This window comes from Micropterus dolomieu, linkage group LG21 (genome assembly GCF_021292245.1).
Source record: "Micropterus dolomieu isolate WLL.071019.BEF.003 ecotype Adirondacks linkage group LG21, ASM2129224v1, whole genome shotgun sequence".
NCBI classification, from domain to species: Eukaryota; Metazoa; Chordata; class Actinopteri; order Centrarchiformes; family Centrarchidae; genus Micropterus; species Micropterus dolomieu.
Genome location: NC_060170.1, coordinates 24,122,927 through 24,146,168, shown reverse-complemented (window position 1 = coordinate 24,146,168; position 23,242 = coordinate 24,122,927). Strand labels below are relative to the sequence as shown.

The window sequence follows — 23,242 nt, the reverse complement described above, 5'->3', positions numbered from 1 at the left end:
AGTTTGTACATGTTAACGATGAGTCCTCCATGCATGCCAAAGTTAGTCATGGAGTTCCTCAAGGATCTGTCCTCGGACCAATCCTCTTCACTTTATATATGCTTCCTTAGGCAATATTATCAGGAAATATTCCATAAACTTTCATTGTTATGCAGATGATACTCATTTATCTAGTTACCATCCCTTAGTTAGTGCATCATAGTCTGGATCTCTGGCTGCGGGTCACCTGCTACCCCCATGTTCCTACTCGACATCCTCTGCTACAACAATTATTGTTACTAGTCCTATTGTTGTTGTTATTATTATTATAATCATTAACATTACGATTATTATCATTAAGACTACAATACATATCTATACCATTTTTCATTTAGGCTATAGCAACATCACCCTTACTGTCTGTACCTCTGTGTGTATATTATGTTGGCTGCCTCCCTCCCCTCTCTCTCCTTCCTTCCTTCTCTTTTTCTCTCCCCCCTTAGTACTTTTCTTGTAACTTGTCAGCTTGTATAGTTTACGGCTTACAGTTACAGTAAGAGTAAAGTGTTCCACTCTGGCAGTTACTGTATCTCTGTCCTGTGGACATCCACCCAGGCACATATACATAAACTACTATTGTCTTAAATAAGATAGATGTTTATATCCAGAGTTTTTTTATTTCTTTACTGCAAGTCCTTTCTCATACAAGTTGTAAGTTGACTGATTTCCCAAAACGTTGGTTTAGTCCTTTAAATGTCTCCATATAGTATCGATAAGTTTAATGTCATATCAAGAATTCACTTTTTTTTTTCTATTGTTTTTCATTTTAGCTGAGGAGGAGTCTGTTGGTTGGGGTCCTGTTTTGGCATCGCTGCAGGTGCCTGAGCTCACGGTGGATGAATTCCTCTCTGAGAGTCAATCAGGTTGCAGCTTCCTGACGCTGTATGCCTTCATCCTGCAGCGCCTCAACACTGAAGACACATCAGCCAATGAGAGGAGGACTCTGGCTCTAATTAACACATGGACCAGTCAGGTCTTCCCAAGGTTTGACCGCTCATTTGGTTGCCTGTCATGGCTTTTAAAAGTCCATTAAGCATGTCACCATATCGTTTGTGAGTGTTTTATAGATGCTGTATCATTTTATAGAGTGTTTTATAGATAACTTGTTTTTTTTGTGTGTGTGTGTGTGTCCAGTGGTCCAGGCGATGAAGCCAAGCTGTTTCTTTGGTGGCACAAAGCGCTAAATCTGGCAGCGGAGCAGCTGCAGCCGCAGGCAGGCCAGACTGAAGTGTCAGGAGTTGTCATGGGTCTGTTGAGGTTGCAAACCAGGCTGCTTCAGCTGGGAGAAGAAAGACTGAACTCTGGGCTGTTAGGAGCTATAGGCCTGGGGAAGAGGTCTCCTGTTTCTAATAGGTAATCTCACATGTGTGTCTCGCATATTGGCTAATCAAAACACTTGTAGGCCAGATAAAGTGAAATAAATGTATCATTGTTGATAAACCACCTGTTAATGCATGCCTGCTGTACATCCAGGTTCAGGGTTGTGGTACGCAGTCTGGCAGCATTCTTGTCAGTCCAGGTCCCATCAGAGGCCGAGCTTCGACTCCAACCCACCAGTGACTTGCAGATCTCTGCCAAAGCACAGCAAGTACGCAACAAAAATACAGTGTTTTTCTAGTTTGCAATTATCTCCTAAAAATAACTTGGATTTCTCGTCTTTTCTGTGGACGCAGACGTTGGGGATGCTGGAGGCCATGCCCAGCAACAAGCAGTATGCGGAGTTAGAGGACTCTGTGAATAAAGCTGTCCAGTTCATCCGCTACCCAGGACACTCTCTCAGAGACGGACCCCGACTGCTGGCCCTGCTAGCCAACCTCCTCTACCCTGACCTCAGATACCTACACATTATCCACTAACCAGCACATGACACTCGTGCTGGAGATTCGGGAGGACATTAGTCTTTTGTGGCAAACAGAGTGACAGTAAACCTCTGTTCTGCACAAAGAAAATATTTCTGGAGCACATTCTCAAGTAATGCCACTGGTACTGAATCCGTGCTTTTATATCAGCGAGGGCTTTGACTGGAACTGACTGCTCATCAGAGCTCGCTGTGCATTTGTGAAAAATACCTTTCAATTGGCTATGTTCAATGAAGAGTCCTAAAACAAGTCAGATGGATAAGAAATGTTACATGCTAACCTCTGATCTTTACTTGCACTTTGCTGTCTTCTCTCATGTTATGCCTTGTTGCTTTTTATATAACTTGCCTGTTGGTTTTAAACACATCTGTTCTATTCTTGATTTGAGAGGACGTTGCACATATTTATTGAAGCAGAATTAAACAGTGGGCTTTAGGTGTGACTTTAACCTGTATGTGGAATCTAATGAAGGGTCCACAGATTATTGGGAGGATGTTCAAGGACAGATCTAATATGTTTAGTAGTACCTTCTCAAAATGGGGTGGAGAACATACCAGGAAAGCTGGTAGACAGGGTTCAATGCTTGATACAAATCCTTAAATCAGCGTTTGATGCTAGCATCTAGCTACAATCTAAAAATAGTAACTACTCTACTCATTCAGTTGAATACAGTGGCCGCCTGTGTAAAGTGATTATGTTTATTAACAACATTTGCCAGCTTCATTTTTACATCCAGCCAAAAGTGCTTTCCTTGTTTCTGCCAAAGAGATGTTATTTTTGTTTGCTAAGCTTCTTAAATCTTCTTGACCATGTACTCTGGTTCTTTCATCTGTTTCTGAAAAGGACACGTACTAGAGGACACACTGAGTACCACTTACATTGTCCCACTCCATTTGGCTTCCTTATAAAGTATTGTGCACTGTAATATGAGTAGGGGCGTCATATTGTTGGACTTCTATACACAAATGGTGGTACAAATTGGTGATTTTAGGACAAAGGTAGATTGTAATTCAAATTTACCAGACCTCCAGACTGTACGGTACATCCAAGACAGTTTTCACATTGTAATTACCCGTTTCTGCTCACCACTTCTGTTGCTCTGTGCCATCTCAATAATAATCGTGCTGCACTTCTGCAGCCTGGAGCTTCCCTTATTGCCTGTGTTCTGTGGCGACTGTTAATGTCAAAAGCATTTTTTTTTTTTTATGAGTCAGTGATCAGGAATGGGTCTGGAGGGCTGCTGGAGGAGGGAGCTACAGAGCTGGGCTGCACAAAGGAGACAAGACTATGTTCAATAAAGGAATCTGAAAGTCTCACAGTGGTTATTTACCAATTCAATGATTGGGGACCATATGAATTACATGCAGCCTCTAGGAGTGGAAAGACTGACCTTTACTCCCTGGACAGGTCACAATCTCAGTGGGACGCTGCTTTATGAGTCAAACTATATAAAAAAATTAAAAAAACAGTGAGAGTGACAAAAAGATTCAAACAGCAACCTCTGCAACAAAACTGGCCTACAATCTGCATTGTCCATGGATAACGCTGCAAATGGTCAAACTAAAATTAAAGCTTCTTTGTCTAAGACACCTGTTCCTACAAGCATGTAATTTGATTGGCATCTGCATCTTGTTTTTTTGCATCTGTGCTAAGATACAGTACATGTAACCAACCGAATGAAGCTTTTACAAAAGCTGTTCAGGGGGGGGGAGTGGTTTTTAAATTGAACTGTGTGCTTTTGTGTGCACAAGTACATCCAGCATCCTTATTTGACACCACCACGTCTGTCTGGGAGAAAACGTCTCTTCAGGCGACGGTGGTCTCTATGGTTACAGGACGGGGTGTTCTGAGGCTGTGAGAGAAGTGGGAGATGCTTACAGACGCTCGTTGCCGCCTCCTCTTCGCACTGGAAAATGGCCTCCGGTGCATTTGGCGTCTGTGTTCTCTCGCCATCTAATCTACCTTCTGTTCTCCCGTCTCTCAGCTCAGGTGTCAGGTGGTGGAGTACAAGGAAGAAGTCGATATTTATGTGACCGTTTGCTCTCAACCTTTAGCCTCGTTAGACATCTCTTCTTCCTTTACTCACCCCGTGCACTCTCCCACAACTATATACATATACACGTGCTGAGAGGACCCATTGCTGAGACTGAGTATTCCTGGCAGACACATCACTGTCTGGCAGATTCCTGTGTCACCATGGAAACCCAGCATCAGGTCAGGAATAGTTGTTCCTAGACTGTTTCAGTGCACACTCAGCATCGGAGCAGCACGTGGATCAGCTCCCCTCGGTCATCATTGGCAATTAGGATAAAGGCGTGAAAACACTGTGCAATTAGCAAAAATGTGATTGTATTCTTTGAAATCTGACTGGTTGTGCAAGAACCTCTGACGGTAATGAGCATGTTTATTGTACCACTTGTGTGTACTCTTGGCACACGCGGATGCAGATTTCAGATGGCATTTTAACCAAATGTTTCCGTCAGTGCATTGCAGTGGATTTCAACATGGTACAGTGTCCGTCACAGGCTGAGCAGAGTATAACACCCCACTGCTGACCAGTTGCTCTTCTGGGGACAGCTGCACTGCACAAGTCCCTCCCTGCTGCCAAAACACACACATACGCACACAGTCAGCTGGGCACACAGGAAATGTCTCTCCACATTCTCCTCCACAGCTCTGCAACACACTGACTTCTACGTGCTTCCATTGTTTTGTCTGTTGAGTGTGTGTGTGTGCGTTTGTGAGTACATTCAGATGAGGGTATGCATGTGTGTGTCAGACAGACTCCTCCATTGAGAACACCCACTTTTCTCGCACCTCCTCGCCAGTCCGGTGGGGAGCGATGACTCAAGCTTAAATGAGTCTTTATTTCTCTCCCTTTCGCGTTGACCTAGCAGAGCAGAAGCGCGTCGCCCCGCTGAGTGTACCTTTCGGTGCACTTAACGGTAGAAGTCATCAATAATGACTCAGACCTACACCGGTGGTGTTGCATGTGATTTTTAGATCGCTGGGTAGGCTGCTTGTCGATCTGCTCTGGACTGAGAACAGTGGTGAAGTCAGGAAGGAATGTTTGGCCTTCAGGAGATTCTGTGAGCTTAGTTTGTTGCAAGAACCAAATCGCCCTACAGTGAAAGACCAACATAAGCCTCCACTGAGAGCACAGAGAAAGTTAATGTTGGTTTAGATCTGTATTGTGGGAAGGGTGATTCGGCCAAGAGGTCAGGGTTACTGTTGAATGTATAGTTGGGCTGACTGAGGTGTAGTATTAAGATGTAATTAGGGGCAGAGCAAGGTGGGATTACCACCCAGACAAAGCAAGCAACTGCATCTGCGTCCTGTCTTACTTGGTAACTGTTTTGGAATATTTTAATTAAATATTTGTTTGGGAATATGCACCACTGAAGGACAATATCAGCTGACATGATAAGGGCTTTACTGTCTAATCTTGAGGCCTTAAAGAGGGTTAAATATAGGTTTAAGACTTTCATTATTTTAGTTTTCTGCATATGTGTTAAATATTCCTATATTGATTTGTGTTTAATAAACACACTGCACAGATATGGGAGGACTGTTTTTTGCCCCAGACCCCCCCCCCAAGCATAATCCACTTGTGGATCAAGGTTTGGTGTTAGTTGGGGTATTTGGAGGTGATTGTTGATGTCTGACAGCATCTCTGGGTTTGATCTCAGGGTTACTGTTGGAAGAAGAGTTGGGGTGAGGTCTTGTAGACTATTAAGGACAAGTCATTAGACTAAGGTCAGGGTTGAGGGCAGGGTGGGTTATTTTGGGGGACTGTGTACATTTAGAGTTCAGGTTAGGGTTAAAGATGGGGTTAATTTTATGGTTTGGTGTTGGGGGAAGTGGGATGCGACTGAATCAATCTTCACAAACATAGAAGATATAAAAATGCTGCGTGTATGGAGTCATCGCATGACTCAGCAGTGTTTATAGCAACGCACTTCAGGCACGACTACACGATCACGCACACACACGCAGTTTTTATCAGGTGATTGTTATTCTGTCAGCTATCAGGACTCCCTCTCTATGTCTCTCTCTCTCTCTGTGTGTGTGTCTCTCTCTCCCCAAATATGACTCTGTTTCCCCGCACTGGAACCACATGCCTGCTTAGACTGGTGAATCTTGCAAGAGCAGAGAATTAAAGCAATTCTACTGGTCAGTTTCTAATGCAAATTCTTCAGTCAAACTTCACCCTAATTGTGACTCTGTGTCTGTGTGTGCCTGTGAGCAGACCTTGAACAAAGAGCCCTGCTGCTGGCTGCTGCTTGAGAGGGCTGGGTTTGCTCTCCAGACTGCAAACGGGTTTTTAGACGCCGACAGTACCAGGTTTGGACATAAGGCAGCGGGCACGGTAAGGGAGCACGTCTTTTAATGGATTTTTACGCGAAAACTGCCTTAATTGGCAGATTTTATCCTGCAGAGGTCAGACTAGATCATGATCACGAATGGAGTCGACTTAAATTGAGTTGTTTAACCTCGCATCACAGCCTCATTGGCCTAGTGTGAAATAAGTGAATAGAGTATGGTTTTTAAATAATATCATATTATCACAGTCACAGCAAGATTATGATTTATGAACTTTGAACTGCGCTTTTTGTTTTCTCTCCAAATCCCGTTAGCGGGGATTTCTGCGCGCACAAGCTGCAGTTACGTGATGGATGTAGGTTTATGGCTGGCTGTATGGGCAGTTGTCGTCGTTGTCCGAGGTTTTCCAGTGAAACGTCAGCTGCACCTCAATGTTTGGTCACCGGTTATTTCAGAGCCTGTGATCCTCCCGGCGTCCTGACGTCAATTTAAAAGGACCCACCAGTGCCCGGAGCGGCAGGCAGGCAGATAACACCGGGGAGGGAAGGAAAGAGAGGGAGACTGAAGCCGGACCATGATAGCCTAGTCCTTATAAATTGCTGAGCATTCTGGTAGGATTTGTATTTTTTATTTCTTTTTCCTTTTCTGCATTTTCCTTTTCCTTTTTTATTCGCGTTGCTCCGATCTCCTGAAACGTTTTTGAATTTGGCTTTCTGACACAAATATTTTATTTTCATTGTATGGGCTAATTTGGAAAATATCTCACCTTTATAGTCTGTATAACCCAATTATTGGTGTAAATGATGGTATAAATTGTTGGTGTAAATTTAGGATTCGGGTCTCTCGAACTATAAGCCTATCTCTTTGTCTACAGCAGCATATAAGCAGCAGAATATCACTAGGTTATATCATAGATATTCGCCCACTTATGTGATCTCTATGTCAAACAGAGGATCATTGTGTCCTATTCAGAGGCACCGCAGTGTCTCAGTGAAGGGGTTTCTTCTGTCTCACATGCTGTGCGTTTCTGCCCAGCTGGTTTAACACAGCAGATCTTGGGGCATCACTATGATCAGCTAAAAGTCAATAAATTCTATCAATGTAGCACAACATAGGCTAAGGGCATTGGAAATAAAGTATGCCAGGTATTGTATTCACCCGTCTGGCTGATCTGATAGTGAGAAGCCCTTTGATAAAGCAAGGGGATGATGGGGATTCCTCTGCACACTGCCTGACTCCAACAGCACAGCAGCTACATTCCCATAGAAACACTTAGTAAAACCAGCACTCTGTGTTCCCATTTCCAACTATCACTAAATAGACTTCACAGTAAAGCCCTGAAGGAACACTTGAACACTTGAGTGCACTCTGCACCTCTGCCAGGACATATATAGTCGGTTGCTCTGGCCAGCATCCGCCTGGGAGGAGCATTATAAGACTAACAGTAGCCCTGTATCTCACCAGTGACCGACCACGGCCAGAGCTTAAGAAGGGATTCCCAATCCAAAAAGTGTATGCGTGTGTGCAGCTATGGGGAAGGACTACTACAAGACCCTGGGCATCCCCAAGGGCTCCAACGAGGAGGAGATCAAAAAGGCCTACCGGCGCATGGCACTGCGCTTCCACCCTGACAAGAACAAAGATGCAAATGCTGAGGAGAAGTTCAAGGAGATTGCGGAGGCCTATGAGGTACTCAGCGACCCCAAGAAGAGGGTCGTCTACGATCAGCTAGGAGAGGAAGGTGAGGAGAAGGGAGAGGGGGTTCATGTCTGGGTTTGATCCTATCTGTCTGTGTCTGTGTAGGATCACTGAGTGAAAGCAGTCAGAGAGTGCAGGCAGAGGAGGCCTTGTTAAACAGGCGTTATAATGTATTAAGTTGTTACTGAAATAGCTCAGGAACAGACTCAGCATCTAATATCGCAGTGGATGTCTGTGGCGGGCTTCAGCCTCTTAAGTAACAATACTGTGTCTCTTCCATGTTTTCATGTTTGTGTGCAGGAACATGTGTGTGATTATTGTCTTTAGTGCCAGCAACACTTACAAGCTCTAATACCTTATTGTCTACCTCAGCTGCTAGTGTAGTGTGTGTTAGCTGACAGACAGATGGCTTAAGATCATTACGTGGTTGAGATATGAATAGCAGCTGTAGTTTGTGGGTGTTTTGTGCATGCGTCTCTGTTGAAAAGGTGTGTGTGTATTTGTGCGAGTGTGTTGGATGGAGTGACCTGGTATTTCATGAGTTCCTCCACCACTAGCCCTGTTGGAAGATCAGTGATGCTGTGGGATTTTTCCCACCCACGTGGGCTCCACTCTTCTTTCTGCTGTAACCCACACGTGGACTTTTCTGAACAGAGTCCTGTTTCTGGGATCTGAGTTCATATTAATATGTTTCAGCTGGTGGGTGTTTAAGTGTGCATGTGCATATGAGATCTCACGTTCTTCTCTCTTTTTTCTCTCTCAGGATTGAAGACAGGAGGCAGCAGCTCTTCAGGTGCCCCTGGCAGCTCAACATACCACTACACCTTCCATGGAGACCCCCACGCCACCTTCGCCTCCTTTTTTGGTGGCTCCAACCCCTTCGACATGTTTTTTGGCTCCAACCGCAGCCACAGCCGCTCCAATGGTTTCTCGTTCCACAATGACCACGACACAGAGCAGGACATGGATGTAGATGAGGATGACCCCTTCGCTCATTTTGGGAGACAGTTTGGCTTTCCAGGGGGGATGAACAACGGCTTCCCAGGGGAGGGCCGCAGGAGGAGGGGGGCGCCGTCAGAGCGCCTGGGCACTGGGCGAAAGCAACAGGACCCTCCAGTGGTCCACGAGCTGAAGGTCTCACTGGAGGAGATCTTCCACGGCTGCACCAAGCGCATGAAGATCACCCGCCGCAGGTTGAACCCGGATGGGCGGAGCATGAGGACAGAGGACAAGATCCTCAACATAGTCATCAAGAAGGGCTGGAAGGAGGGAACCAAGATCACCTTCCCAAAGGAAGGGGACGAGACCCCTGAGAACATTCCTGCCGACATAGCCTTTGTGCTTAAAGACAAAGGGCACCCCCACTTCAAGAGAGACGGTTCCAATATAATTTATAACTGCAAGATCAGTCTAAAAGAGGTGTGTCTGTCCCTTTTCAACTAACCTCTCTCTCTTCTGTCTTACTGTCTGCTTTTCTGTCTATCTTTAGTTCTTATCTTTGTCATGTTTCTGCATGTAGATGAGTGGATAATGCTGCTGATGTTTGATTCCCAGTGGAGCTGCAAAGTATGGATGAATATCTAAATCTTTTTTCACACTTTCTCGAGCGAACAGTGGATGAGGTGGAGAGGTGTGACTGTAATTTAAGCCCTGGCTGGGTGGTCATAGAAAACGTATTGAGGAGTGAGTGTGTATGTTGCTGGAGGACAGGATCAGTGAGCAGAGTCTCTTTCACTGCAGTGCGAGAGAAGCAGCAGGAATGTGTTGTCCTTGTGTGACCGGCACACATAAAGCTACACACGGGCATAAACATGCACGCCAGCGTACACACTCTTGCATCTTCAAGCGTGTTTGCAAACACACTCAGTTAAAGATGGATTGTAGTGTGACAGTGGTGACAATCCAGGCTGTTATTACTGCGACTGGCAGGACATTTAATTAGCAGTTCCTACGAGGGCAATGGGTCCAGCACAGCTCTGCTCCGTCTGTGAATTACACAAGCTTTAATGTTTCTAATAGAGCATCCGCTCACTGGCCTGCACTCTACATGGTTAGCTTAATAACAGGTGTTCTCAAAGAGTTGGAGATGTCAGGGGAGTTGTTTGTACTCTACTCAAGCCAGTTCTGAACAGTTTTCCTCTAAAAGCAGCACTGACTCTCATAAACCTCCACAGAAGCAAATCACCGGGAAAACAAGGCTGCCTGCACACAGCTAGGAAGGCAACCTAGTAGAGAGCACATTACAGTTTGTTAAGAAGGAAGAGATGGTACTTGATCAAACCTGCACTATGATCAAGTTAGCACTGCAGAACTCCCACAGCTAAGTCCTCTGCCCTTACAGCAGCCAGATAAGAGACTTAAGTCTGATGCAGCCAAAAACGGGATGGGGAAGAGAAGAGGAGATGTGGATGGGGGCGGGTGGGTATCCGGGGAATATTAGGGAAGTGGGTCAGATGATTCAGTATCCAAAGCAAATAAGAGCTCATATTCCACTGCTCCACTCTACTCTGCTTCCCTGAAGATGGGATGCTGCAGTGAAAACACAGCACCAGTTACATGCAAGCATGATTGCTTCTGTTGGCTGGTGCTCATTCTAAAGTACAAAAACAGAAGAGGAAGGCTAAGACTTAATGATATTTGGAAATGCATTTCTTTAGCAGGTAGTTATTTGATCTTGTCGTGTTTTTTGACTGCTGAATGATTTATCTACTATTTAGTTGCTCAATTTGTTTACTGCCTGAAGCATGCCCTGATGAGCAGCTGCATTTAGTGCCGCCAACCTTGTTTCGCCACACTCTAAACTGCTGGGAGACCCTGCTAGTGGCAACGCTTTTGGCTCTGCAATGTCTTCACTGTGACCGCAGTCAGAAGCAGTTGGAGAGCTGAACATGATTTTGACACACTGATTTCCCTGAAACCGACCTATACCTGGATCTATTGGTTGGCTCTTTTTGGCATTAATGATGTCTCTGCATTGTGCTGGTATCATCTGTGGCAGTGCATTTCATGCCCCTGTCACCACTGCACTCAGCCCAACAGCAAAACCCACGTAGGTGCTAACTAGTGTTGTAGTCAAGACCGCCCAAACCGAGACCAAGTCAAGACCAAGACCAGAGTTTATAGAGACCGAGACCGAGGGAGGGCGAGACAGAGTCAAGGCCAAGACTTCTTCCCCACATTACATGACACACAATGAAACGTGGAACGAGATCATACGTACTTCTCAAATTGATCTGAAAGATCCACATTCCCATTAAAACACCCAAATACAAACACTTAGAGCTGAAATCAACGTAAGCATCTTTATTCAACACTCCTTTTCCACGCTTACCACTGCGGGGAGGGGTGAAAGTCGTTAACAGTAACAACACATTTTTAATTAGCGTTATTGGTTTCATTTTAAGCAATAGGTTTTACATCCAATCAAAGTTAGGATGTTAACAAATACATCAGACAATTCAAAACCAATTTATTGATATTCCCAAAGTTATGGTCTTGACTGGTCTTGAAATATAATCCCGAGTCTTCAATGTCCGAGACCGTGACAAGACCAATGCGGTCGAGTCCGAGATGAGACCAAGACCATCAAAAAGTGGTCTTAAGACCGGTTTCAAGTACTCAAACACTAGTGCTAACTTTAGCTGAGTTGACAGCTCTTAACAGCTCCACCTCTGATATCATTTAGAAAGGCAAACCTACTGTTGTATCCTCAATGGTAATATATGTTGGGTGACCACAGTTCAATTAAATACAACAACTTCAGCAAAAAATCAGATAATAACTGTAGAGTTACAACAGTGATGGTTAAGGTTAGCATATGGACCTAGATAATGTAAATCTACAGACCATTCACACAAATATTGCAAAATCAAAGTTTATGTGTGTGTTTGTGTCAGTTTCTACAGCTATGTTGTTTGAGCTGAGGGTTATGCAGTGAGCTGAGCCCTCAGATCAGCTGCAGTGTGTGCCGAGCTGTTTCTGTGTGTAAAACTTGTGTTAGTGAATGGAAGTGTTGATAACAACTGGATGAGCACTAGTCTCCGTCACCGTGATAGGTTAAATCACCTTCTAAAATATGTAATGGGTAAAAGGAGGCTGATGTCATGGCTGGAAAACTGTCTCCTGAAGCAGCTGCTCTGCTTGACTGAACTTCAACTGTCCACATGTCCATCCCTGTTTGTTAAAAAAAAACACACCAGATAAGACAAGAAAATCCAGCTTCCAGTCCAGTCTTAATACAGCATTGGCCACGGAATGAAATGGTCTTGGTGTTAGAGGTTAAGCACGTGTCAGTGAAATGTATTACATCATGAGGGGCTAGTTGCCTTTCCATCAAAAAGACTGCCTTGAGTCGCATATAGTTTAATGACACCGCTAAGCATAGGTTCTCAGCATGAATTCCTTTCTAAAAAGAGCATTTATATTTTAGTCTACTTCTTTCTTTTAAGTCTTTTTAATAGTCCCTAATATCACAGAAATAATTTATCTCTTCATTTGCTGGAGTATCGATATAACTTCGCTGATATCCTGACTTTTCATCCAGCACCATCATCAGGTCAAAATTAAAATTTATCCAGTACTTTGGTTTATGACCAAATAGGCCTACCTGTAAAACTGAAGACATCTTCATCAGCCTCAGCTGCACCTTGTGTTTAGTGCTAAATGTTAACATGTTAACATGTGAAACTATGATGATAACAATATATTAATACCTGCTACAAAATTTGATTTGCGGCGTCATTGTAAGGCATGTTAGCATGGTTACATTAGCATTTAGCTTAACACACCCCTGTGGTTAAGTACAGCCTCCCAAAGTCACCATCGTGGCTGAAGAGGAGACGAGCTGGCTGGACTCAAATAGCAACAAATGCTTTGACCAGTATTCACACAATTATTGAAAAGCTGTGCTGGACAAAGTCAAGGTAGCTACAGTAGGCCTATATCACAGTGTATAAGCAATTGTGTGGTCATTTTTGACTTTGTAAGAGTGTATAGCAAAGAACTAACATTAAATGAGGGTAGCAAAAGGGGGGGGGGACATGGAACAAAGGTCTTCAGCCAAGTCGTCCCAAGTACATGGTCACTGTCCCAAACTCTTTGACAACCAAGACGCTCCTTTATCATCCTTTTAAAATAGGCCACCTTTTGTTATCCCTGGGTAATTTTATAGGTCTCCAAGTTATTGTTCTGTTTCTTTTTTTCTTACTTTTTTGACCTAAACCCTTTCACCTAGTAAATTATTGATCATTGACAATAGTTCTCCATCTTCCTTCCTCCACACCTTTTTGTTATTTATTCACTGGCCTCATTTTGTGTAGTAAGTCATTTTGTAACAGTTGCTTGGAAATGCATTATATAAGTAAAGTATTTTATTCATCAGGATGTTCATTCACAAAGTTATTGGATTTAAATAGTTATTTTTATTCAGCACAAATCTGGCGAGTGATGCTCACTGGAAAGCCTGTGAAGTCGTGATAACCACAGGTCTCCATGTTTAGTTTAGCGCTCTGTACGCTCTGACTGGATTCATCAGGCACTGTGATAAGGAGGTGAGGCTTAGTGTGTGTGTGTGTGTGTGTGTGTGTGTGTGTGTGTGTGTGTGTGTGTTCTCTCTCTTCGTCCTGCCAGCCCATCTGACAAGCCCTCCAACTATTTAAGTGCTCAGCCGATTCCTGCCTCACTTCATTAGCCCCAGCTATGAGACTGTTGCTAAAATTAGTCCCCTGTGCAATGTGTAGCCTCCCCCCCCCGCCCCAACACTGACACACACACCCCTTCCACCTAGACACACACAGACACAAAAACTTTTCCACTGCCAATTCATGTTTGGCAGTTTGTTCCTTTTCCAAATGCTGTTCTTAATACCCCACAGTGCTGTAGTCGATACTAAAACGATTTGCCAGTAAGGCCTACTTCTCGTCTCTTCCTCTCTCTCTCTCTCTCTCTCTCTCACACACCCACAATCACACACACAAACAGGATGAACACACACAGAAAACACATAGAAGCTTGACTTGTTAGGATGACTTACTGAGGGGAGATAAACTAAAGTTTTTAGTTCATGGAAACATTAACTCATTGAGATATTCATGGCTTTGCTATTCCTTTCCTAATAAAGAAATTAACCCTCTCAATCTCCTTTCCTCTCTTTTCCTCCAGGCATTGTGTGGCTGCACAGTTAGCATTCCCACTCTGGAAAACCGCATCATATCGCTCCCCTGTCATGACATCATCAAGCCAGGGACGGTGAAGCGACTCAGAGGGGAAGGCCTGCCTTTTCCCAAGAACCCGTCACAGCGCGGTGACCTTATTGTGGACTTTTCTGTCCGTTTTCCTGACAGGATCCCCCCTCAGTCTAGAGAGATTATCAGACAACACCTCCCCCAGTCATAGGAAGATTCCCTTTGAACCCCTCCACCACCGCACACTCCTGACTAAATGGAAAACCAACCATTAATACTGCTTCTCCCATATTTTGACCCTCATTGTAGTTTCCACTTCCAGTCGCCATGTCCTGTGTTAATACACGCAGCATTAAACAGACGCCATTGTTTGTAGGGACTTTGCAGTGGGAGGATGAGGGAAGAATTCCAAGATAAATGGCAGTATCAGGATGTAATTATTTGTGTTTGTTTTGTCTTTTGGCCCAAGCACGCACACAAGCACCCGAGCAGTGGAGCGGTGCTGCGGATGGGCTCAGCACAATCGTGGCTTTTACCGGATCGTCTTTTCTTAACTCTGTTTTTTACGGATTTATCAGTGGTTTTATATGCTGTCCAACTCTCTGATCCTTGTATTTTTGTGATAGGATGAAGCGTGAGATATTTTTTAAAAGAAACATTTTTTGTAGGATTTTTTTTTTTTTCAAAGAAGGTTTCAAATAGGATTATTTATTTTAACCTTGAGTGTACCAGCAGCTTCAGTGTGTTCATTGCAAACCCCGGTTTTAACATAATTCCCCCCGCCACCTGCTCTTCTCTTGTTTTCAGTCTCATAAAGCATTGTGCTTAAAGTCTAGGCCGTTTACTGTTTGGTAAGATCTGTCTCCCCTAAAATCAGTTGTATTCTGATGCATGCGTATTGTCAAAGCGCACTTAAAGTCCTGCATTTCTCCAAATAATAATAGCATATCTCAGCAGCATTGGAAAATCTGGGAATGACAATCACATACTGTAACAGCAGTGTAAGCTTGGATAATACAATCTGCACAATATATGGGTGCTTTCCCTGCAGAGCTGCATGGCTGCTCTGAAATGAATAGCCTGGCTCACTATCTGAGGGACATGTAGGTGCCTTAGCCCGGTGTCATACCACATACGTGAACATGCACACACAAACAGGTCATACTGTAATACAACTAGCCATGTTAAGTGAACAACAGACAATGCCCTATGCTGTGTCAGACATTACCACTGGGAGCTGGTGATGTTGGAATACAGTTAAGTAAGCAATGTAAAGTCAATCACCATATTGTACTGTATGTAAGTAAGGACATTTTTAGGGAGAGATTTGATACAAAACTTTGCCAATGTTTCCCTGTAAAGTGCCGTACAAGTGCAGGTTGGATTTCCCAGAGGAATTTAAGCAGTAGATTAATCTGAAGTTCATAGTAAATAGTTGAGATTTCTCTGGGAAACCCAGCTTTGTTGTGTATATTCTGCTTTCTCTTGTGCCATTTGAAGGCAATGTCTCGGTGCTACTATGAGCAGTGCCAAAAACAGACAACCCTCGGGGTCTACTTTTTGGTTTACATGGAGTCCACAGTTTGTGATTTGATATCTGCTTCTGTCCTCAGTAACATCTGTACATTGAACTTTACATCAGATTTTTTTCAAGTAGAAAACCCTGTTTAGGAAACAGGTTTTGTAATATTGCTGCAGCTGTTTTGTCTCAGCTGCAGGGGGCTCTGAAAACTCTGTTCCTGTAGATTTGCAGCAATGATGAGACGTACTGTATGAGTATGGTTTCTGCAGACAGTCATATATATCATATGTAAGGGGAAATGTTTGAATGCTAAATGTTGATAAATGCACTTTTATGTAATAAAAGATACTGACAAAACTATGAAAGGATGGGGGAGACTTGAATGACTTGTCTGAGTGTGTGAGCGCGTCCTGCCTCTCAGAGCCTCTGGGGACGCTGGACTGTGGCTATAACCAGAATGCACATGTGCTGCTGAAAGACTGTCACTGCTTGTGTGCATTTGACAATATTTATGATCTTTTCGAAATGGCAACAAATAAACCAAATGTGTGAACTTAACTGTGTCATTTGATTTTCTCTTCTAAGAAGGATCAGCTATCTGAGTTTGACTTTGGTGTGGTGTACACCTCAGATTTTTACCTTAAGGAGTTATGTTCACATGCACATTGATCACTAATAATGGAAAGCATTGTGCAAAGCATATACACTGGGGCCATGTGTATATGAACAACCAGGTCTCTCATGTAAACATCATACTGTGAAATCAATAAGCAACAAAACAGATTATTTTGGCAAGTGGAGTTTGGACATTTTCCATCAGACTGACAGGCTGAGGTCAACGTCTGCCTTCATTTGCAACTCAAAGTCCTTACGGACAGCTACCCTAAGCTGATCGCATCTACCAGAGTGATCCCAGGTAAGAAAAATAAAGAGGCTGAAAGATAAAGAGACTTTAATTCCCTTTATGTTTAATCTCTGTACCATTTTCAGACTGCGTTAGAGCATTAGTCAATTACCCTCTGTGCTGCTGCTGGTTCAGCAGGCAGTCAGGGCGGGTGATCTGTGTTACGAGATCGTGTGAAACAACAGCAGTGTTTCATGAGTTGTGTGTGCATTCATGACATGGTAAGGATATAGCAGACAATTAGAGAACCATGGGAAGGCTCTGAGATGTGCTGCAGTAGCACCACACTGTGACTACTGCCATATACCTGTATCAGCTATTTCTGGCAATAAGGCTGGGTTCACAGAGGGTTTATATTTCCACTGAAACACACTGTTTTTTGAGAACACTTTTCGCAGAGAGTGAAAAAACGAGTAAGAAAAAGCAGGTCACCAAATACACACACAACCCGTGCTGTAGTGTAGGAGTTAATGAATTCAGATGTGAATGTGAATCAGTGACAAAGTATTAGGGCTTAGTTAGTCATGATGACCGGTTCTGGTTCCATAGGAGTCTACATGTGAACATCTCAAACACGTCTCACTGTCACTGTCTTTCCTCCGTCAGGTCCTCAGAGTTGAAACATGAGCACCTTCGTTTCTCTCTCGACAGGGCAGAGGATGACCTCGGTCAGACTAGGCACATGGAAGTGCGCTCCTGGACAGGTAGAACCCTTACACAGGCAACATTCATGGAAATTGTTCAATAATAACAAATAAATAAATAAAAGGTTGGATGTGTCTGTGTCCTCAAGTGAAGCAGGCAGTGTTGGCAGCTTTAGACTGCGGGTATAGACACATTGACTGTGCTGCTGCGTATGGCAATGAACAGGGGGTGGGAGAGGCTCTGGCTGTCAGGGTCGGTCCTGGGAAGGTGAGAAACTCTGGTTAAGCTTGAATTAGACATTCATTTTGAAAGCCCATTCTTGACTTTGGAAACAAGCAATGGACAAAACAACATCAACTCAAGACCCTCTTACTTGCTTGCTCTGGTGCTTTCAACTATAACACAGTTTTCATCAGTACATGCAATTTGCTTAGTTGTCCTGGAACTGCAGAGATTCAAACTTTCCTTTATTCTGAGCATTTTGAACATCTACTGTTACATGACTGAGTAACTGTAGCGAGATGAGTAAACTTTATTTGCTGATGAAGACCATGCTGTATGGTTAAATGCTCCAGAGCAAGCAAGAAAGTGGACCTTGATTTAATTTTTTTTTTTTCAACTTAATTTACATAGCTTAATGTTGATAATCAGTTCACTAATAACTGGCTATGACTCATCAACAACAAGTCTACTGAGATGAGCCTTCATTCAGAGCTCACAAGAGTCAAACTGAGTCAACAGGGGCGCCCCTGTGAGTTTAGGGGTTAAGCCGCGCACCAAGAACTGCAACATCCGCAGTTTGAGTCCAGCTAGGGACCTTTTGCTGCATCTCCCATATATTTTTTCTCCACTGACTCTATAAAATACAAACATTAAAAAAAATGCTCAAACAGAGTCAACATCAGTGCAGATATTCTGTATCTAAGATGTGGTTCATTTTTGGTTTGGAAACTGGAATATGGATAGCTTTAGGTTTAGGATTAACAAAGGGGTTGAGGTTGGAATTGTTTATTACACAATCTGGGTTATGGTTGCCAAAATCTAGAAGGAGAGTAAAGTGTAGGGTGACACTCCTACGGGTCTGTCTAGCATTGCTGAAACATTTTCATGATACACCTGGAATGCTCTGTCTCTCTTCAAACTGCCTTTAACTGTTGGGTATTTTCCCAAATTGAACATACTCCTTTCCCCTCCAGGCTCTGCGTCATAAGGAAGTTTTTGTAACATCTAAACTGTGGAACACCAAACATGACCCAGAGGATGTGGAGGAAGCATGCAGGACCAGTCTGGTCCACCTGGTCCACCTGGTCCATCTGTCCTATTTGGACCTGTACCTTATGCACTGGCCCATGGCATTCCACTGAGCAGCTGTTGTCATAGTTTGGATAAATGTGAAATGACATAGGCCTGTATCACTTAGCTGAAGCGGCCTTTCTGTATGTGGATGTTTTAGGCGGGGAAAGGAGCTGATGCCTCGACAGGAAGATGGAAGATTTGTTACTCTGACACACACTACAGAGATACTTGGGCAGCTGTGGAGAGCCTTGTGGACAAAGGTCTGGTCAAAGCGATAGGGCTGTCCAACTTCAACGCCAGGCAGGTTGATGACATCATCAGAATGGCCAAACATGCACCTCTGGTGAACCAGGTACAATGTGGCTTTCTCATAGGCCAAAATAAATACAATTAATAAGGTTTTATTGACAATAGTGTGTGTTTATCAGAAATAGGCAAAAATAATTCAAACTGTGCCACAGGTGGAATGCCATCCTTATTTGTCTCAAGCAGATCTCCTGTCTCACTGTTGGTCAAAGTAAATTTACCACATTATCAAATGCTATTTATTTTCCATTTCCACCACACATCGTCTCCATTGTGTCAGTAACCATACATAAACCTCTGCCTCAGGTCAGTGGCAGTTTGTGTGACAGCCTACAGTCCTCTAGGCAGCGGGGACAGACCCTGGGCCTCTCCTGATGAACCAAGTCTGCTCCAGGATCCTCAACTGGGAGGTATCGCCCAGAGATACCAGAAAACACCAGCCCAGATCATCTCAGGTACGACACAAAACCTTCAACTTCAAAGTAATTTGTAAACTCAAATGTATCTAAAAATCTAACTTCAAGAAGCTCTTGAAAACTCATCTCTTCCGAGAACACTTCCTCTTATAACACCTCTAACTCCTAACCTCTAACATGCACGTCCTGTGCTCTCCTTCTTCTGTCCCCTACAATTATCTTGTATTGATTGCACTTTTTGTTAACTCTTACTTCCTTCTCTAGGAATTTACCCCATTAATGTGATATGTACTATGAGCTCTTACTAGTACTTATTGCTGCTCTTACTAGTATGTATTGTCAGTTGTAGATCTGTATTTGATGCTCTTTTGATGCTTGTATGTTGTTCCTCAAATGTAAGTCGCTTTGGATAAAAGCATCTGCCAAATGAGTAAATGTAAATGTACAGCCAGTCAAGTAAGTGATGCACACAATCAGAACCAAACCCTGACCTCTTTGATAACTGTTTTGGTGTCCCTTTGGCAGGTGGCATGTGCAGAGGGGAGTTGTGTGTATCCCGAAAAGCGTGACGCCCTCCAGGATCCAGCAGAACTTGCAACTATTTGATTTTTCCCTGTCAGAAGACGACATGAAGCTGATCGAATCATTCAACCGCAACAAGCGCTTCATCATCCCAACAGTCGAAATGAGTCACTGATCTTATGACGCCTCAAGATTTTAACAGGACTTCTTTCCCAAGCAGTGCCCATATAATATCAATGACTTGAGCTTTTACATGTACAACAGCCGTGTGAGTCCAAAATTAACTCAACTGCTGTAGACTCACTGATGAAACATCAGCCCATTTTAGATCTCTAGGTATGAGCAAGGGATGAGCTTTCCTGGAGAGTTGGACTGGACGTCCTGATGTAATTTTCTCTGTTGTATATAAACCCTAATATTTTTAGTGTGAGTATAACTGTGATTTTACAGAGGGATGGCAAGAGTGTGTAGAGATGCAGGACATCCTCATTTCCCCTTCCATGATCCTTACTAGTCTATACATCAGGAATACAATATTGTGCTTTAAGGACGACTGTCAAACACAGAAGAAACTAAATTCCTCAATGGACTCAAATGTGATCAACATGTATAGCGCCTACATTTCTTGCTTAAAACATGTTTGTCGAGTCCCTTCTTTACAGAGATTACACTGGAGAAGAAAAAAAGAAAAAAGTTCCTTCTTACTGACACTATGTGGTCAGTAAAAGAACTGCCTCTCAATGTCAGCTTTGATTACATGGTGTTTGCATATTTCAGAGTGAACAATCTTTCAGGGGTAAATCCTCAGAATCACTGCAGCAGCGCTGCCATCAGAGCTTATATGTTGCACTGAACATAGAACAAATTATCCTTTAAAAACCCTTTTCAGTGTCACAGATTTAAATGGCTAATTGTAAAAAAAAAAAAAAAAAAAAAAAAAAGACTGTTGCTCGTCATCTTGCTACAGCTACATTTTTCTTGTTTAAATTCTTAAGACAAACTTAGACCATTTCTATATACACACACACAAACTTGTCTGCAACACACTGAAATTTCAAACTTGCACCAATAAAATAGTTCTATGAGTAGTTAATCATCTTTAACTATACCTAAAATGCACTTACTAGAGGATTACAAATACCCTGTGTCAGACAGAATGTACATTAACTCTGTATCAATAAAGCTTCAGACACCAATAATATTTCAATTTCGTGAGATTTTATTTTCAACAACATAACCTTGACAAATTTGTAATACATTATATGCTACTGTTTATTTAAAAAAAAAAAAAAAAAAAAAAGGAAGTCATTAGCAATATGTTTTTTTTTTTTCTCTCCTTTCTTATAGTCTAGCATAGAATCCCATCACTAAAGCATTCATGTTGGTTGTGATATACTGAGAATGAGGCCACTCAATAATGCCCCCCCCTCCCACAATCTGCATCACTCACTCACCTTCCAGTTCCAACATCCCCTTACCCCCACCCACATCAAAGCCAGGGCAAACCAAGCGGCTACATGCTTTCTCCGAGGGAAGTCATACAAAAAAAAGGAACACATGAAAGAAGCACAAAGTCCTAAAAATGTGGAATCTGGTGAGAATTTGTACAGGTGTGATCCCAGTACTGACCACTGTGGGGCAGTGTACATTTATCCATAAAGGTCGTCGTCGTTATCTTCATTGAACACCGGACCACTGCCAGTTCCTCCTGAGCCATGGCTTGGACCACTGCCACCTGCAGCACTAGAGGGAAACCTGAAAGAGAAAGGAGTCATTTTACCATTTTTAAAGGTGGTTGGGGGTGGGGGGTATTTTCATATGACACGGCAACTGGTGCTTCTGGCAACTTTAGTACTTTGAGGTGTGAAGCAATAACTGGATCTTCTGCAGTCAGTGATTCTAGGAAAATGCATTCTACAAACATCTTTTTAAACATGAAGATCATGTCTTATGTCTGTAGACAGAAGACTTGCCCAATCAGCGCCAATATAGGTCTGCTCTAGTATGGCTACCAATCAGAACAGAAGTTTATTAGCAGAGAAGCTGATTGGAGAAAGAATACTACTCCACACAGCTACAAACACTTGTGCTAATACAAAACGTCAGAAGTGTACCTGAAGCTGCCAAAGCCACGGCTCTGCTGCAGTGTCTGAGCAAACATCTCATATTTGCGAATGTCATTGTCACTGACGGAGCGGCGAGCAAATCGCATTGCCTCTTCAAAGTGGTCCTTCCTGATCTCTGGCACAGGATCATCCTCTTCCACCTCCTATGAGGGAAAAAAATATGAGCGTGTCATTAGCATGAAAAACATCTGAAGCAGCAGAGCAGGTGTGCGCAGATGCGGAAAAGTGAATAAAAACGGGCAGAACAAGCACTGACCATAGCTGACGGGTTGGTCTGCCTCTCCCTCTCTCTGCGGATCTCATTCTCGATGCTCTCTCGGATGGCCAGCTTACACGCCCGTTGGCAGATCTCTGTAAGATCCGCTCCAGAGAAGCCATTGGTCATCTTTGCCAGGTAGTCCAAGTCCACATCCTATCAACAAAGAAATTACAAAATATTTGTTTTGCACCATCCTTCTACAGGGCATCGTCAAGTTACATAAAGCAAATCTGACATTTTTTAACTCTGAGCATCGTAAGGACAGTTAATCTGACTACTAATAACAGAAAGTAAAAGGCTTGAACACAAACCATTATAAAAAAATAAACTAAAAACAAACTGAGAAACTATGACCAAGTCGTAGGTCTGTTAGTGGAAAAACAAGTAGTAGCACTGTCACCTTGCTGATGGGGCTCTTGCGGAGGTTGGCTTTCAGGATGCTCATCCTGCTCTTCTCGTCGGGGAGGGGGATATAGATGAGCTGATCCAGACGGCCAGGTCTCAGGATGGCAGGGTCGATAATGTCTGGTCTGTTTGTGGCGCCGATGATGAAGACGTTCTTCTTGCTGGACATTCCATCCATCTCTGTCAGGATCTGGTTGATGACACGGTCGGCTGCTCCACCACCGTCTCCCACATTGCCGCCACGGGCCTTGGCTATGGAGTCCAGCTCGTCAAAGAAGAGAACGCATGGGGCAGCTTGACGAGCCTGGAAACATCACACAGACAAAAATACAAATCACAACACATAGGGTCTTACAAAACAAAGAAATGAATTCTGTAGAGTGAAAATAGTTGCAAAACATAAACCATGTGTTGTTCTGCAGATTAAATGTACAATATTCCTAGTTCAGTCTTCTACGCACCCAAGTTATGTGACAGACACCCTCACAAAATTCTCACCTTGTCAAAGATCTCTCTGACATTGGCCTCAGACTCTCCAAACCACATGGTGAGCAGCTCAGGTCCTTTGATAGAGATGAAATTTGCCTGGCACTCATTGGCGATGGCTTTGGCCAGCAGAGTCTTACCACAACCAGGGGGGCCGTAGAACAGCACACCCTTGGATGGGGTCATGCCGAACTTCAGGAACTTGTCTGGGTGTTCCACTGGGTACTGAATTTAAGGGGGGGGGGGGGGGGGGC

General features: G+C 43.5%; 4 protein-coding genes and 1 long non-coding RNA gene across 10 annotated transcripts in view; 3 read left to right on the top strand and 2 right to left on the bottom strand.

Annotated features, from left to right (window-relative positions):
* Positions 1 to 745: 745 nt before the first annotated feature.
* On the top strand, positions 746 to 3,211 carry LOC123960309 (ectopic P granules protein 5 homolog). Its single transcript, XM_046034991.1, has 4 exons — positions 746 to 1,023; positions 1,174 to 1,392; positions 1,513 to 1,627; positions 1,713 to 3,211. The coding sequence occupies exons 1-4, from the start codon at positions 761 to 763 to the stop codon at positions 1,893 to 1,895; spliced, it is 780 nt and encodes a 259-aa protein (XP_045890947.1). The 5' UTR covers positions 746 to 760; the 3' UTR covers positions 1,896 to 3,211.
* Positions 2,891 to 4,223, bottom strand: LOC123960310. The gene is made up of 3 exons (XR_006822501.1): positions 3,777 to 4,223; positions 3,289 to 3,342; positions 2,891 to 3,164 (listed from the first exon to the last, which is right to left on the bottom strand). It is a non-coding gene; the product is annotated as an uncharacterized LOC123960310 (long non-coding RNA).
* On the top strand, positions 3,690 to 16,181 carry dnajb5 (DnaJ heat shock protein family (Hsp40) member B5). Of its 6 annotated transcripts, XM_046034986.1 has the most exons (7): positions 3,690 to 4,112; positions 6,028 to 6,031; positions 6,148 to 6,267; positions 6,677 to 6,832; positions 7,686 to 7,962; positions 8,683 to 9,338; positions 14,079 to 16,181. In XM_046034986.1, exons 5-7 carry the CDS (start codon positions 7,752 to 7,754, stop codon positions 14,310 to 14,312), a joined length of 1,101 nt encoding a protein of 366 aa, XP_045890942.1. In that variant the 5' UTR covers positions 3,690 to 4,112; positions 6,028 to 6,031; positions 6,148 to 6,267; positions 6,677 to 6,832; positions 7,686 to 7,751; the 3' UTR covers positions 14,313 to 16,181. The 6 variants fall into 6 exon arrangements, with proteins under 6 accessions (XP_045890942.1, XP_045890943.1, XP_045890940.1 ...); XM_046034987.1 differs by lacking the exon at positions 6,028 to 6,031 and having other exon boundaries at positions 3,690 to 3,887; XM_046034984.1 differs by lacking the exon at positions 6,028 to 6,031.
* A 969-nt stretch (positions 16,182 to 17,150) lies between these two features.
* Positions 17,151 to 20,226, top strand: akr1a1a (aldo-keto reductase family 1, member A1a (aldehyde reductase)). The gene is given in 9 exon segments (XM_046035474.1): positions 17,151 to 17,231; positions 17,326 to 17,439; positions 18,369 to 18,532; positions 18,626 to 18,660; positions 18,663 to 18,820; positions 18,930 to 18,979; positions 19,081 to 19,226; positions 19,712 to 19,879; positions 20,165 to 20,226. Coding segments are annotated over 9 exon segments (978 nt in total).
* Positions 20,227 to 20,913: 687 nt separating this feature from the next.
* LOC123959814 (valosin containing protein) overlaps positions 20,914 to 23,242 on the bottom strand; it is a 9,566-nt gene continuing 7,237 nt past the window's right edge. Inside the window, exons 13-17 of the mRNA XM_046034102.1 lie at positions 23,001 to 23,213; positions 22,498 to 22,806; positions 22,095 to 22,250; positions 21,827 to 21,981; positions 20,914 to 21,467 (exon numbers count right to left, since the gene is read on the bottom strand). Of these exons, the coding sequence (XP_045890058.1) occupies positions 21,362 to 21,467; positions 21,827 to 21,981; positions 22,095 to 22,250; positions 22,498 to 22,806; positions 23,001 to 23,213 (939 nt within the window). The 3' untranslated portion in view covers positions 20,914 to 21,361. The remainder of the gene's footprint in view (positions 21,468 to 21,826; positions 21,982 to 22,094; positions 22,251 to 22,497; positions 22,807 to 23,000; positions 23,214 to 23,242) is intronic.